At 33.2% G+C, this 15,141-nt stretch overlaps 1 protein-coding gene across 6 annotated transcripts in view; it reads right to left on the reverse strand.

Moving 5' to 3' along the window:
• Positions 1–15,141, reverse strand: part of LOC137634283 (ataxin-1-like) — a 389,783-nt gene that overhangs the window by 78,886 nt on the left and 295,756 nt on the right. For 3 of the 6 annotated variants that reach the window (XM_068366588.1, XM_068366586.1, XM_068366587.1), the window contains exon 4: positions 3,676–3,746. The exons of the other annotated variants lie outside the window; for them this stretch is intronic. In XM_068366588.1, coding sequence (XP_068222689.1) covers positions 3,676–3,706 — 31 coding nt within the window. In that variant the 5' untranslated portion in view covers positions 3,707–3,746. The remainder of the gene's footprint in view (positions 1–3,675; positions 3,747–15,141) is intronic. 6 annotated transcript variants of the gene reach the window in all.

Below are 15,141 nucleotides of genomic sequence, written 5' to 3' on the forward strand. Positions count from 1 at the left end.
AAAAACTATCATATATACATATATTTACGAAACAATACCCCACACCCAAACAAACTACCTGCGCTATATTTTCAGGTGTTTGTGGGTGGAGTTCATTCTCCATTAGCCAGGTGTTATAAAGGGCAATTTCGGATGATAGGTAAATTTTTAGACGTTCCTATACAGTCTCTTTATATTAATATGCAATAGCCTCATCTACATAAATACGTAAACATAATCATATATATATATATATATATATATATATATATATATATATATATATATATACATATATATATATATATATATATATATATATATATATATATACATATATATATATATATATATATATATATATATATATATATACATATATATATATATACCTACAAGCATGCAAATGCATATACATATATGAATACATCCCCATATTCATGTTTGCACACATAATTAACATGCTTACACACCTTTATGCATATATATTCCCATAAAGATTTAATTACATACATATAAAAGCTATTATATAACATACCAATAAATAGCAGCAAAGCATATATGTATATTTATATACAATAATTGTACCTAGATGTGAATGATACTGTAGCTTAGATCTGAAAGATTAATTTCACATAGGTAGTTATCTCAGGTACAGTCAGTTCTACATTAAGTAATTAAAGTTATTTTCTTAAGCTTGTAAATCTCTTTGTATGTAATTGCATGTCCTATGTTCAAGTTGTTATGAAAGCTTTCTTTTATCGAAAAGGACTTTATGATGTTTGTTTCTTATGAGTCATCTTAATGAACCAATTTCTTTGCACAAGACGAATTAATATTGTGATTTTTATCTCCAACATGGACAAATATTGCATTATTATCTTGAGCAAATCTGATACTTTTCTTATGTTGTTCAATTCAGTTTTCGAGTGCTTTACCCGTCTAATCAATATAGAATCATTCACATGAATTACATGGGATACAATATACGCATCCCTTTGTACTGTCAGGAAAATTCTTTATTAGGTCTATTTTTATTGTATTGATACTCTTAAATGCTAAATTAACGTTGAAAGTTTCTAACTGGGGAATTTCTTTAAAAGAATTTCTACAAGTCTTTTTTGTGTAATATAGTTTTCCCTGTTATCATTACCGAAGAAGGTCATGTTTTCTGTTCTAGTGCATAATCTAATACAATTTCAGGGTACTTCAATTTCTCACCTATAGTTCTAATCTCATTTATTTCGTCATCAATATATTCAGTGCTCTAAACCCGCAATGCACTTAAAAACATAAAAATTAATACTAATTTCTTAACTTTGTTACTTTGAGTAGTAATGGACAAATACGGAGATATTCGTTGACTTTCTATATACACTAAACTAGTCTGTCGTTACTCCTGTGTATACGACTGTTAAAAAGGGTAAGATCAATAATTTTCCAGCTCCCTAGTAAAATTTATTGACAGTATTAACCTATTCAATCTATGAAAAAAATATCTAAATTTTCATTTTCTGGCTATACACTTAAGTCGTCAATATACCGAATTCTTTTTTACATAATTAGGTATGATGTTATCTAAATTTCTGCTTTCAAAAAATTCAATATATAGACTGTTAAGTACTGGAGATAAGGGGTTCCCCATGGCCATACCAACACTTTGTGCATAAAATTTCCCATTAAATTAAAATGTACAATGTTTTATACAAATTTAAATAAATTCAATTAAAGTATTGTTGGAAAATGGTAAAATCAATTGCCTATAATCTAAGGTTTCAGATAGAAATTCCAACACGTCATCAATTGGTACTTTAGTGAATAGTGAAACTACGTAAGAACATGCACCTGGTTAAATGGGGGTATGAACTACACCCACACACACTTGAAAATATAGCCCATGTAGTTTGTTGGGATGTGGAGTATTGATTCGTAAATAACTGCATGTATGTTTGTACTCTCATTGTAGCATATAAACGTAGACCTCTCTGACTCCTCTCCCAGTATCTTGTTGCTATAAAACTTTTTCTACTACTAAAAATCTTCCCTTCGGCTCCATGAAGAACCTGGTTGTTTGAGACCTTGCTTACAGTCCCGCTCTTTGGGTTGAGCAGCTGGGCCTGCCTTGCCGAATTCTTTCTTGGTTGCGTTGTAAACAAACTGATTCCCATACTCGATTTTATAAGAAATCTGAGAAAAGATTGACATTTTGCAGTCACGCTCTCTGTACTGAGCGACTACACAAGAGCACACACTGGGTACCTATTGTTTTGAATTTACCCTCGGGGGCTATGACTTAAAGTCTAAGAGCCCCCGTCCGGACTCCGGAGCGAAAGCTCTGGGCCATCTGAGTGTGTGCATGTGTGAGTGTGTCAATAAATCAGTCCTCTGAAGAAGTATCACGAAACTAAGCCGGACTTGACCTTATATATTCAATTTAATTTTCCCTGCGGTTCTTTTGTACACACACATACCCTGTATACAAATATAATATATAAATACATACACAAACACACACATATATATATATATATATATATATATATATATATATATATATATATATATATATATATATATAAATGTACGTGACCCATCAAAAATTACTGCTAAATAGTTGGATATACAAACACACGCACTGAGATTTAACCCTTCCCACACAACTTCCCTTTCCTAACTACAACCACTCTTACCATGTTATGACTACTACTTCTAACGAACACCCAAGGGACGGGGAGAGACCGAGTACTTATACGTCTGACCATGAGCGTGACTGTATATATATATATATATATATATATATATATATATATATATATACATATATACATACATATACATACATATATGTATATATATATATATATATATATATATATATATATATATATACATATATACATACATATACATACATATATGTATATATATACATACATACATATGTATACATACATATATGTATATAAACTGTATATATACACGGTACATGTATGTAGGTATATACAGTGTATATATATACATATGTATATATGTGTGTGCGTGTGGGTGTATGTATATATACGGTATATATAGATAGCCAAACACTTGCTCTTTATCCTAATATAGGAGAGATATACACATATATATATGTCTGAGTGTGTATCCACATATTTATATACAAATTAATCTCCCATAGATATATATATATATATATATATATATATATATATATATATATATCTATATATATATATATATATATATATATATATATATACATGTATACGTTTATACATGCATGTTGAATGCACGAGTAATACACCAGAGACAATTTGAACCTCAAGATTCGCTGAGATTGAAATGAATTCAGTTAAAGATGTCTGGTTTCAGTTCCAGTCCCACCTGAATAGATACTCACCAGAACGTCAGCCAGGCAAGCCCACCCTCCAACTGTGGTGCCTTACCACAGCAGTGGCCTACCCCGTAAACAGCTTAAACTCAAGGTCCCGGGAGGGGATCGATCTGCTGCCATGCGAATGCCAGGCAAACACGGTACCACTGTACTAACCAGAAGGCTAGTTAAGCATAACAGTTCACTTTAACGACCGCAATAAGTTTACAAGAGATATATCGGTTAGAATAAATGATTATTGATGTATAATATTCCTACATCAATGGAGGAAAGGAATGTACGTGTACACATAGTCTTCTACTCACCTGTCTTTTCATATATTGAACATATAAACATCTTGGCGTAGCTAAGGTTGAGTGGAGTGGTTGGTTCTTATCTAGACATTGGCAAGTAAAAACAAGTGGATTAGGAAAATATTTGTAGAGATTTGACTGATACGTTGTAATCTATTATTTCTTTTATTGAAAACAAATGACAAAGATTAGCAACGCTTTATAAGAAAATCATAAATTCTATACGATGATACATTTTCCTCCCCAAGGACAGAAATCCTATATAATAGCATAAACAAATACAATCTTGACACTTGTATGTATACACACGGATACAAAGGGCAATTTCCCTTACTATTCTTCAATGACAAACGACGGAAGTAAGAACACACTGCATACTTACAGTAGGAATCAAACACATTTGTATACTATCGTAAGGTCTCTCTAAGTAAATTATGAAACTAGAAAAAAAAATGTAAACCAACGGAATGAAAAAACAACTACAATGATCACGAGGACTTTGAGTCGAGTTCAATGCAGTCAATGAGGCTTTAGAATGAACACGCACAAAACAACGAGAGAGAGAGAGAGAGAGAGAGAGAGAGAGAGAGAGAGAGAGAGAGACTTCCTTAATCAATTACAATGAGCCAATAATGAAGGAACAGACAGCGACAGCGACTTTAAAGACGGCGACCTATTTTCGACGGATCGAAGTACGAAAAACACTTCTTTTGTTGTTGTGATCAAAGATACAGAGGATCACAGCGAAGAAAACGCTTCCCCCTTTGATTGCTCGCGTAAATTTATAGCCATTCATATTGGCGGTTCTAGGAACAGGGGAGGTCCTGGTTGTAAAAACGCACATACAAGCAAACAGATCGACCTTTAAAGTCAAACGAGACATTAAATAGCTTTAGTCTGGACCTCGACATAAAACATGTAAACAAAAAATCAGAGGGTAACCAAGACAGACGTCAATCACTGGTGGTCGTGGGAATCAAAACATAGTGTATTATTAAACTTCACCATCACTATGGGGAAATGTATTATTATTATTATTATTATTATTATTATTATCATTATTATTATTATTATTATCAATAGGATTTTGATTAATGTTGAAAGCAGTTATTTTGAATATGTACATAAACTACCAAAACCCTTTTCTTCAGCCAGCAACATTATCGGTAGTACAACAAGTAATATCTCTTTTTGGCATAAAGTCAGCTAAATCTAAAACAGCATTGTAAAGTTAGTATCATCCTGGAAGAAGCCACTTATTAATAGTAAAAACTACTATATATAGAAGAATATAAATGAAACAACAGCAAAGACGTCGAGTAAAGATGGTTCTATTCACGTTCAGAACTTTGCCTTGGAGAGTAAGAAAAATATGGAAAATGGGAAAGAGGTCTCAATATAATAGACGCCACAAATAAATCAGCATTACACAAACACAAATATATATATATATATTATATATATATATATATATATATATATATATATATATATACATATATATATATATATATATATATATATATATATATATGAACACAAACATACACAGATATACACCTTACCGCTTAAATATTCAAACAAATCAAATTAAATGAATGACGTTATGCCATCGACATTTACAAGCCTGGATTCACTATTAATCAACTCGTAATTCGATCTATCTATTAAGCCTACATTGTTCTTTATATTGGCATGGCATCAGATATGGTTCCAACCAATTCGCTCAGTACATCAACTTTGTATTTTACTAAATGGCATGAGTCAATAGTACAAATGACAGGGCGACTCACAAGTGCCAACGTAATTTTCTTCTTTTCCAACAGTATGTTCATTCGTACTGTTACTCTGACGTATTTAATTAAAATCCCTACTACAGTGTACCAATTCTCTTGAAGTTGTCTTGAACTACACAAGACGAGACTGTTCAGGATTTAAACCCTGTGTTTAATTTTCCATGTGGTTCCTTACATCTTAAAATACCACATTCATGTGATTTAAAGCCCCAATACATACCACGTACAAGTTAATATCTTTCTGTACCCTCGCTCCCCTATACGTAAACGCACTTACACAAGCCGAAACAGTCCAAGAACACAGGCTTAACCCTTTGATGATGTTCATGGTAGTATATAGAAAAAGTACACCAACACCAAGGCATGGAAAAAATAGAATCTAAAAGTTTTGAATCTTTAACAGTAGGGATGATAAAATGAAATTGCTGATTCATTCAAAGTCTTCTTTGAAGCACCAAAATGCCAATCACCATACTAATCAGGATACGAGTTAAATATTTCGTTGTATTTTGGTGCAATAACTAAGGGAATATGTGACACTGAAGAGTATGGTGATATTTCTGGTTCAAGTTTTTCTTTAATAAAAACTACTATTTTTAGCCCATGTACATTTAAATTCTGGTCATAATAAAATGAAGAAACTGGTTTTCACTTCATCGTTTTAGCAACATTACATGTATGTAACCCGTAGTTCATTGATGATGAAATAGATGGGAAAAAAACTAACATATCCGAACATGAGCTTTGCACTTACTATGCTCATAAACAAACATAATCAAATTTACATACTTAAGAGGACCTCCATAATAACGCAGGACTCTCCACAAAATTGACCGGTGCACACTATCAAAGGCTTTTTCAGAGTCCACAAACGCCATCAAAAGTGGATTTCTATATTCTACACATTGCTGTACCACATACCTCAAAATGAAAATTTGATCAGTACAACTCCTACCTTTTCTAAATTCTGCTTGTTCATCTCTCAGCTTTTCATCAATCTTTCTCTCTAGTCTCTTTAATAGTAGCATACTATATATTTTCATGACAACTGACGTAAGTGTAATGCCTCTGTACTTATTACACATATACGTATTATTAAACCGATTTTCAAAGAAGGGGTGGCGCATGAAAAAAAAAAAAAAAAAACATATTTACAGCTACTGCTGATCATTGAAGAGCCCCTTTGCAGAATTTTCCCTCAACATTGGCTGCTTCATACACAATTATATATAAGGCGTATCAGCATTCCGTCTAATCCCTTCACGTATACGGCACTATTTAATGAGTTGGGCCTTAGTTTAATCAACTGTAACAGATTGCAACTGTGTGTAGAAAAGGGCATTGAGAAAAACTTCATCCTAAATACCAGACGAAAATTAAAATGTTGATACGCACTGTAGTTATCCCTTCAAAGAAAATAATTGTACAGATAAAAAGATATATATGAATATATTACAACTATAATTTTCCCTGCATACACCCTCCTCTCTTATACCAAAAACTTTAATTCAATGAACTTGGTAATTTAAACAGGTAAACATGTAAAATATCTAGAGAAAATTTCCTTCGAATTAGTACAAATAGATAAATCAAGACATAGAGAAAATTAATAACCGTTCAAGTGACTATATGCATATTTCATAATACAACAAATAAAATATCAAAGTCTTAACGAAGATAAAATGTCCAAAGTTTTGATACTGGTTTGAAATACATCGAGTGACTGAACATCCGTGGAAGCCAGATTATTTTTTTCTTTTTTTAAAATTAAGATGGGTTTGAATGATTAACTACTTTCTGTAAAATAGCGTCGCAAAATCATTGGTTTTAAAGCTAGCTAAAGCTTGGTTCTATTTGCCTTACTATGCAAAAGTCTATCAGATAAATCGCAATTACAAAAAATATTTTTTTCCTTACTCGCCGGTGCCCTTCACCACTACCAGAGAGCTGATTTTTGCAATAATTAAGTCTCCTTATGTTTTCTATTATCGGACCGAGTCATCTTGAGCGGTTCGCATTCAATCTTTAATCATACTTCATCGAATGCTTCTGATTACTTAAGAGCATTTCAGAATGAGTGGCTCGTTGCCAAAACAAGGTTCTACCATTTAATAACTCCTTTTTCATATCAAGTTCCTGTATTCGGTCTGACAATTTTCGAAGTTCCAAAAAAAGTGTCTCTCCCCCTATCAGGATGTCATGTAAAACTCGTCAAGGCTCGTTTGAAAAGCCATTTCCTGCCCCTGAATCCCCCAATTTGTCTTAATTTCCTCTTACAAAGCAAAAATACCGCTCATTTGAGGCGCGCGTACTACCCAATTTTTCACTTCTTTTAATTTCTGCCTAAAGGTCGTTCATAATAAAGTACATTTCAAGTATAACTCAGCTAAAGAGAAACCCTTGCTATACCTAACAAATCATTACACGAATGAGGATGGAACAATTTTAGATTTATAAAATGTATTTGATCTCGACATATACTCTATATGAACATACGATCAAAGATTAAATTCTTAGCCTTATTTGGGGCCGAGCACATTATTTCTATTTACCAGAGTAAAAAGTTTGCCGTGGAAAAGGAAAATCTAATCGTATTATAAGGATCTTAAGGATCTTCAACGGAAATCATATTATAAAACACTACGTAGGTGATAACTATGTCAATCGTTCGTAGTATGCCGTTGTATATCCATGGATGTACTGAAAAAAGGAAGACATATCTATCTATCTATCTATCTATCTATCTATCTATCTATCTATATATATATATATATATATATATATATATCATCATTATTATTATTACTTGCTAAGCTACAACCCTAGTTGGAAAAGTAAGATCCTATAAGCGCAAGGGCTCGAAAAGGGAAAATAGCCCAGTGAGGAAAGGAAATAAGGAAATAAATAAACTACAAGAGAAGTAATTAACAATTGAATAAAACTAACAATAAAATAAATTCACATATAAACTATAAAAACTTCAAAAAAAAAGAGGAAAAGAAATAAGATAAAATAGTGTGGCATAGTGTACTCTCAAGCAAGAGAACTCTAATCCATGACGGTGGAAGGCCATGGTACCGAGGCTATGGCACTACCCAAGACTAGAGAACAATGGTTTGATTTTATTTTTCGAGAGTCCTTCTCCTAGAAGAGCTGCTTACCATAGCTAGTCTCTTCTACCAAGAGGAAAGAAGCCACTGAACAACTACAGTGCAGTAGTTGGTAATTTCAGTGTTGTCAGATGTATGAAGATAGAGGAGAATATGTAAAGAATAGGCCAGAATATTCGGTGTATCTGTAGGCAAAGTGAAAGCGCACCTTAACCACAGAGAAGGATCCAATGTAGTACTGTCTGGACAGTCAAAGAACCCAGTAACTTTCTAGCGGTAGTATCTCAACGGATGGCTGGTGCCCAGCCAACCTACTACCTACATATATATATATATATATATATATATATATATATATATATATATATATATATATATACCTTTTCCAGTAAACAAAGTCTCAGACATGTCCTTTTTCATGTTGGGGTTCGGCCATTTCATAACCACTCTGGCCATTCCAGATTGGTGATAGCGGGAGACTTTGGTCTGATCGCTCACAGCAATCCAACCTTTGCTGATCATGGCGATACACAAACCCTTTCACCACGTTAAAGTATCTACACTCAAAAGGATATATATATATATATATATATATATATATATATATATATATATATATATATATTTATATATATATAGTGTATATATACATATATATATAAATACATACATAAATACACACACACACACATATATATATATATACATATATATATATATATATACAGACACACACACACACACATATATATATATATATATATATATATATATATATACAGACACACACACACACACATATATATATATATATATATATATATATATATATACAGACACACACACATATATACTGTATATATATATATATATATATATATAAATATATATATATATATATATATATATATATGACTTGAATAACTACACTCAGTTAAGAATTGTTGTTCAGAGAGTTTAAGCTCCATCTGAAAAGGAATACAACACAGGTACATGATTGGTGGGCTATCCTTAAATCTGCACTCTTCGGTGTGGAATTCCTTTTTAAACCAGATGGCTCTGTTACCTACTGTCCAAAGGAAAAGGCAACCCTTTTGGGTGATGTGTTGTCAGTAAGCAGAGTAATGAGAAACTTTATCTTCCTCATTCCTGTTTTACTGAAATTAAACTAAACAGTTTAGCTTCTCTATGCCATATAGCTAACCTAAATAGTTTAGCCTCTCGGTACCATGAAGTTAAAACACTTTGTCTCTTAACTATATACAGCGTATTCATAATTCTAGGTATGATTCTTGATCGCAAATTTACTTTTGAGAAACACTTCCTTCTTTTTCTTTTCACTTGCGCAATATTTGGCAATTTGAGGTCTTTTTAGATATTCAATGATCAATAAATCCTAAGAAATTTTTTTTCTTTTTTTATTCTACCACGTTTGGAGTATTTTACTCCTGTCTTGTCTTCAGCTGCAAACTTTCTCCTTAATTTGTTGCACAAACCTTGCGGTCCATTAAATTTCTTATTCCTGATCTGGATATAAATTTCTGACACCGTCGTTCAGTTAGTTCTTTGTGCACGTTGCTGAAGCTCTTCATATTTCTGACCATCTGCTGCATGCAGATTTTCACAGACTGTGTCATGTACGTAGTGTTAGGTATGCACATAACTCTAAACAGTCCTGCCTTCTCCATCATTAAGCTCAATGCTACAAGAAATTCTAGAAGTGTCATTCCAACTGTGACCAGATTGTGGAATGATATTTTTTTACCTAGGTGTTAACTGAAATGCAGTTAGCACTTAGGTTCCAACTTCTTCTAGAGCCTCCGGTGGCATGATTGATAGCAACCTAGGTTCGATTCTGACATGACATAGAAATATGTTCTTATATATATATATATATATATATATATATATATATATATATATATATATATATATATACTGTATATATATATATATATATATATATATATATATATGTATATATATACATATATATATATATATATATATATATATATATATATACTGTATATATATATACATATATATATATATAATATATATATATAAATTTATATATATAATATATATATAATATAATATATATATATATATATATATATATATATATATATATATATATATATAAGTAGAATTCTACATAGACGATGGAAAGTAAAACAAAATCCAATGCTATATAAAAGCGTCATTGAATGACATAAAAAGAATGAATGGTTATTGTAAGTGTATCTATAAATACCACGAGTGAGATCGAAGAGACAAGAAAGACCTGTACCGTTACAACATAGTGAGTAGAGTTTCTTTCATGGAAATTATAACCTTGAGCAACGTCTTAAGGAGAACATCCTTAACGATAATCCTCATCTTATATAGCGTGGGTGGTTACCATGGAGACAAGTCAGTCATACCTGTTTACCTGCCTTCATAAATAGGGAGAAACGAGTAGATATACACTGACTACGGACATACTGAGAGAGAGAGAGAGCGAGAGAGAGAGAGAGAGAGAGAGAGAGAGAGAGAGAGAGAGAGAGAGAGAGAGAGAGAGAGAGATAGTATAACAGCAAAGGAGGGAGCGAAAACGGGAAGATAGAATACCTGATAGAAGCTATAAATAGAAGTCAAGCGCGCTGTAATCATGAAAGGGGTAAACACGTGACGAGGTAAGGACCTCGTAAGTGGGTGTTCCGTAGGTAGACGTTTAATGATGTGACTTTTGTGATGGCTTGCCGCCTTCCTCTTTGCCTCTTTCTTACTTCTTGCTCACTGGTTTGCTAATAAATTGTTATACAGAGGTGGCGTTGTGTATTGCGTAGACACCTTTCGGTGGTTGAGTAATTGGCTTTGAATATATGCGTTTACGTTTAATTATTTATCTGTTTTTCCAGTATAAGTTTCTTTTAAGAAAAAAGAGAATTCCGTAACATAATCCCATTCAGCTTCTTCACGACATTGTTTCCTCCCATTTTTCTTTCTCTACTCTTATTTAATTCTTCAATTACTTTAGGACAATCTTAATTGAACCTTTCTCCCTTCCATCAATGCTTAACTTGTCTCTGAAAGATCTCCAACTTAGACTGCTTGTGAATTATGTTGATTGCTTGGATGGTGCAAGTTCAATCTTCGACCATTCATTATAAAAGATTTATTTTGTACCGTACTTGACCGTCCATGTTTGGGGTATTTCTGTCCTATTTGATGTTCCTCGTCCTTTTAGCCCTTTTCGATGGGATTACAAAAATAAAAAGAAATTCGTTATAACTGTGATCCAACTCTCAGCGAATCGTTTATCTCTCTCTCTCTCTCTCTCTCTCTCTCTCTCTCTCTCTCTCTCTCTCTCTCTCTCTCTCTCTTCTACCAGAAAGCTTTAAAATTATAAAGCTCCACCCTTCGAACTTTTTTTGCTTTATCCTCGTTTTCTGATGACCTGGGCTAAAAAAGGGCGTTAGGTTACTTGTATTGATGGACTTTCACTTAAATTTGAATATCACAAGATTAGATATGACTACGTCTTTAGCTGTGGCCATTTTTTAAATGGTCACCCCAACATAATAACACATGGTTGTACTTAAAGTTTCCTGATCGCTGATTGGTTGGACAAGATAATTCTAACCAATCAGCGACCAGGAAACATTTCCGAGCTAAAAGGGCACCGTTGCGAGTCGGTGCAAATATGACTCGCTAAAAGAAATGGACTATAGGTGACTAACCTTGGAAGTGAGGAAGCTAAGTGGATTAACGTCTCTATGAATAAAGGAGACTTCGTGAGTTTTGATTATTTAAGTATCTTTGATATGTTAAACCTTATTTGACATTAGGTGTAACCGGTAACCTTTACTCTCTCTCTCTCTCTCTCTCTCTCTCTCTCTCTCTCTCTCTCTCTCTCTCTCTCTCTCAGAATATATTTGAGGGCACATTCACTTTTACTGTTATTTATTAATACACTCCTTATATGAAATATTTGCAATGTTAATGAATAGAGCAGAAACACAGACATAGTATATATATATATATATATATATATATATATATATATATATATATATATATATATATATACATATATATACATATATATAAACATATTTATATAAATATATGTATATATACAGTATATATATATATATATATATATACATATATATATATATATATATATATATATATATATACATACACGCATACACAACCAAGCATATGCACAAACACACACGAGTGTACATATATATGTATGTATGTATGTATGTATGTACAAATATATAGATAGATAGATAGATACATAGATAGATAAATAGCGTTGGATAGAACACTTTAGTGAGGTCATAAATAGGAAATATGAAGGGAATAATTTGATTGATATACCTGAAGCTGATGAAGACCCTGGTGTGCCCATGAATGAATTCAGTGTTTGAATTAGAAGTTATCATAATGAGAAAAAAAAAAAAAAAAAACACACACACACACACACACACAGGAGATGAAAAGCCCCTGGATATGATGGAATAACTGCCGAGATGATACTGGCCGAAAATGAAGTGGCTCTCAGAATACTTACAACATTATGTTTTAGAATGTGGCATGAATAAGCAAAACCTGATGAATGGGAATTAGAAGTGTTGGTGTAAATGGCTAAAAAGGGAGACCTGACTGATTGCAATAATCATAGAGGCATCACATTTACGTCGATTGTCATGAAAATATATAGTATGCTTATTCTAAAGAGACTAGAGAGAAGGATTAATGAAAAGCTGAGAGATGAACAAGCAGGATTAAGAAAAGGTAGTTGTACTGACAACATTTTCATTTTAAGACATGTTGTACAGCAATATGTAGAATACAGAAATCCACTTTTGATGGCATTTGTGGACTATGAAAAAGCCTTTGATAGTGTGTACCGGAAATCCTCTTAAATATGTTAATGTTAGTGGAGTCCTATCAAATGACTTTCCAGTGAACAGCGGAGTACTGCAAGGGACTGTGTTGTCACCTATGTTGTTTATCCTTCTCATGGATTTTGTAATGCGTGGAACAGTTGGAGATAGTGGAGAAGGATTGTACTGGATTGGTAATAGGAAAATAACTAACCTAGAGTATGCTGATGACACTGTCCATATTAGCAGAACACCAAAGGATTTGCAATGCTTGCTTACCAGAATAAATGAAATATCAAAGGAGGCTGGCCTCAAGATAAATAGAACAAAGACAGAGAAGCTGAGAACAGAGTATGCAACGGGAGATGAAATATCATTGGAAGGAGAAAGGATTACTGAGGTAGAATCATTTAAATATTTAGGAAAGATGATCTCTAATACAGGGTTTTTGGAATTGAATTTTGGAGAAAGATTTAAAAAAAGCAAATCAGACAATGGCTAGGTTTAGAAAAATTCTGAAATCAAATCGCCTGGAATTACATATAAAAAAGTCTATATATCAGTTTAGTGAGGTCGGTGTTACTGTATGGACATGAGTCACGTTATGACAATGAAACTATCTCCAATTGAATTAGCAGATTTGAGAAAAAAAAACCCTCAGAAGAATATGAAGAATATTGGAAGTCAAATAGCAGGACAGGATTAAAAAATGAAACTGTAAGAGAGATTACTCGAGTGCCATCTGTGGATGAGATCATGGTGCGAGGTAGATGGAGATGGTTTGGGCATGCTCTTTGCACTCCTCAACAGAGATTAGTTCACCAAACATTTAACTGGGCTCCACAAGGCACTAGAAGAGTTGGAAGATCCGGCGGCTGAGAATTATGAAGCGTGAAGTCGGAGATGATGAATGGAGAAGATTGAATTAAAAGCATACATAAAGAGAAACGATTATACAAAAATCAGCCTATGCACCTCTACGATAGTAGCATATTCACTGTTTATATGAATTTTATCTTGAAAAGAATACAAAACAGGAAATATAAATATTTCCTCGATAGATCATTATTACGCATTGCAATCCGTAAAATCTGGGAACTGCATCGGCATACGACACCTCCGCACAGTACCACAATTGACAGACTCATCAGGGTTATTAGTCGTCGTTAATCAGGGTAAACCATTATGTTGCCCATACTCACCTTGGAACCGTCTCAGAATATTCCATTGTAATGGAATACGGCTCATGGCATTACGAAGAGATCACGCCTACCACTGCCCAACGCATTGTATTTCATGATTGAACTGTTAATCACCGTATAATGAGCAGGGAGGATAATGGCATAATGCACGCATTATACTCGTTCTTTGTCCTCGGGCATTAACGACTGTTATGCAAGAAAAATTAGAATTCTCTGTGATGGTGAGCATTTACAGGGGGGTAATGAGTCTCAAAAGTATTTCTTGATAACAGCAGGCCCTGGTAATGAATTGCAGCTGTGTTGGCAGGTGGGCGGTCAATCAAAAAAGATCAAAGGACCTAACAAATGTGATCCGAGTGCTGTATCAGACATTTTGGCTGACGATGCTACCAGTGGTTAGGAAGTGCAATTAGTTGAAGATGGAGCAATGACTGATTACCGCTGAATGAAGGGCTGAGCTTGCCTTTGAGAGGAACGATTA

The sequence above is a fragment of the Palaemon carinicauda genome, chromosome 44 (assembly GCF_036898095.1).
Source record: "Palaemon carinicauda isolate YSFRI2023 chromosome 44, ASM3689809v2, whole genome shotgun sequence".
Lineage (NCBI taxonomy): Eukaryota > Metazoa > Arthropoda > Malacostraca > Decapoda > Palaemonidae > Palaemon > Palaemon carinicauda.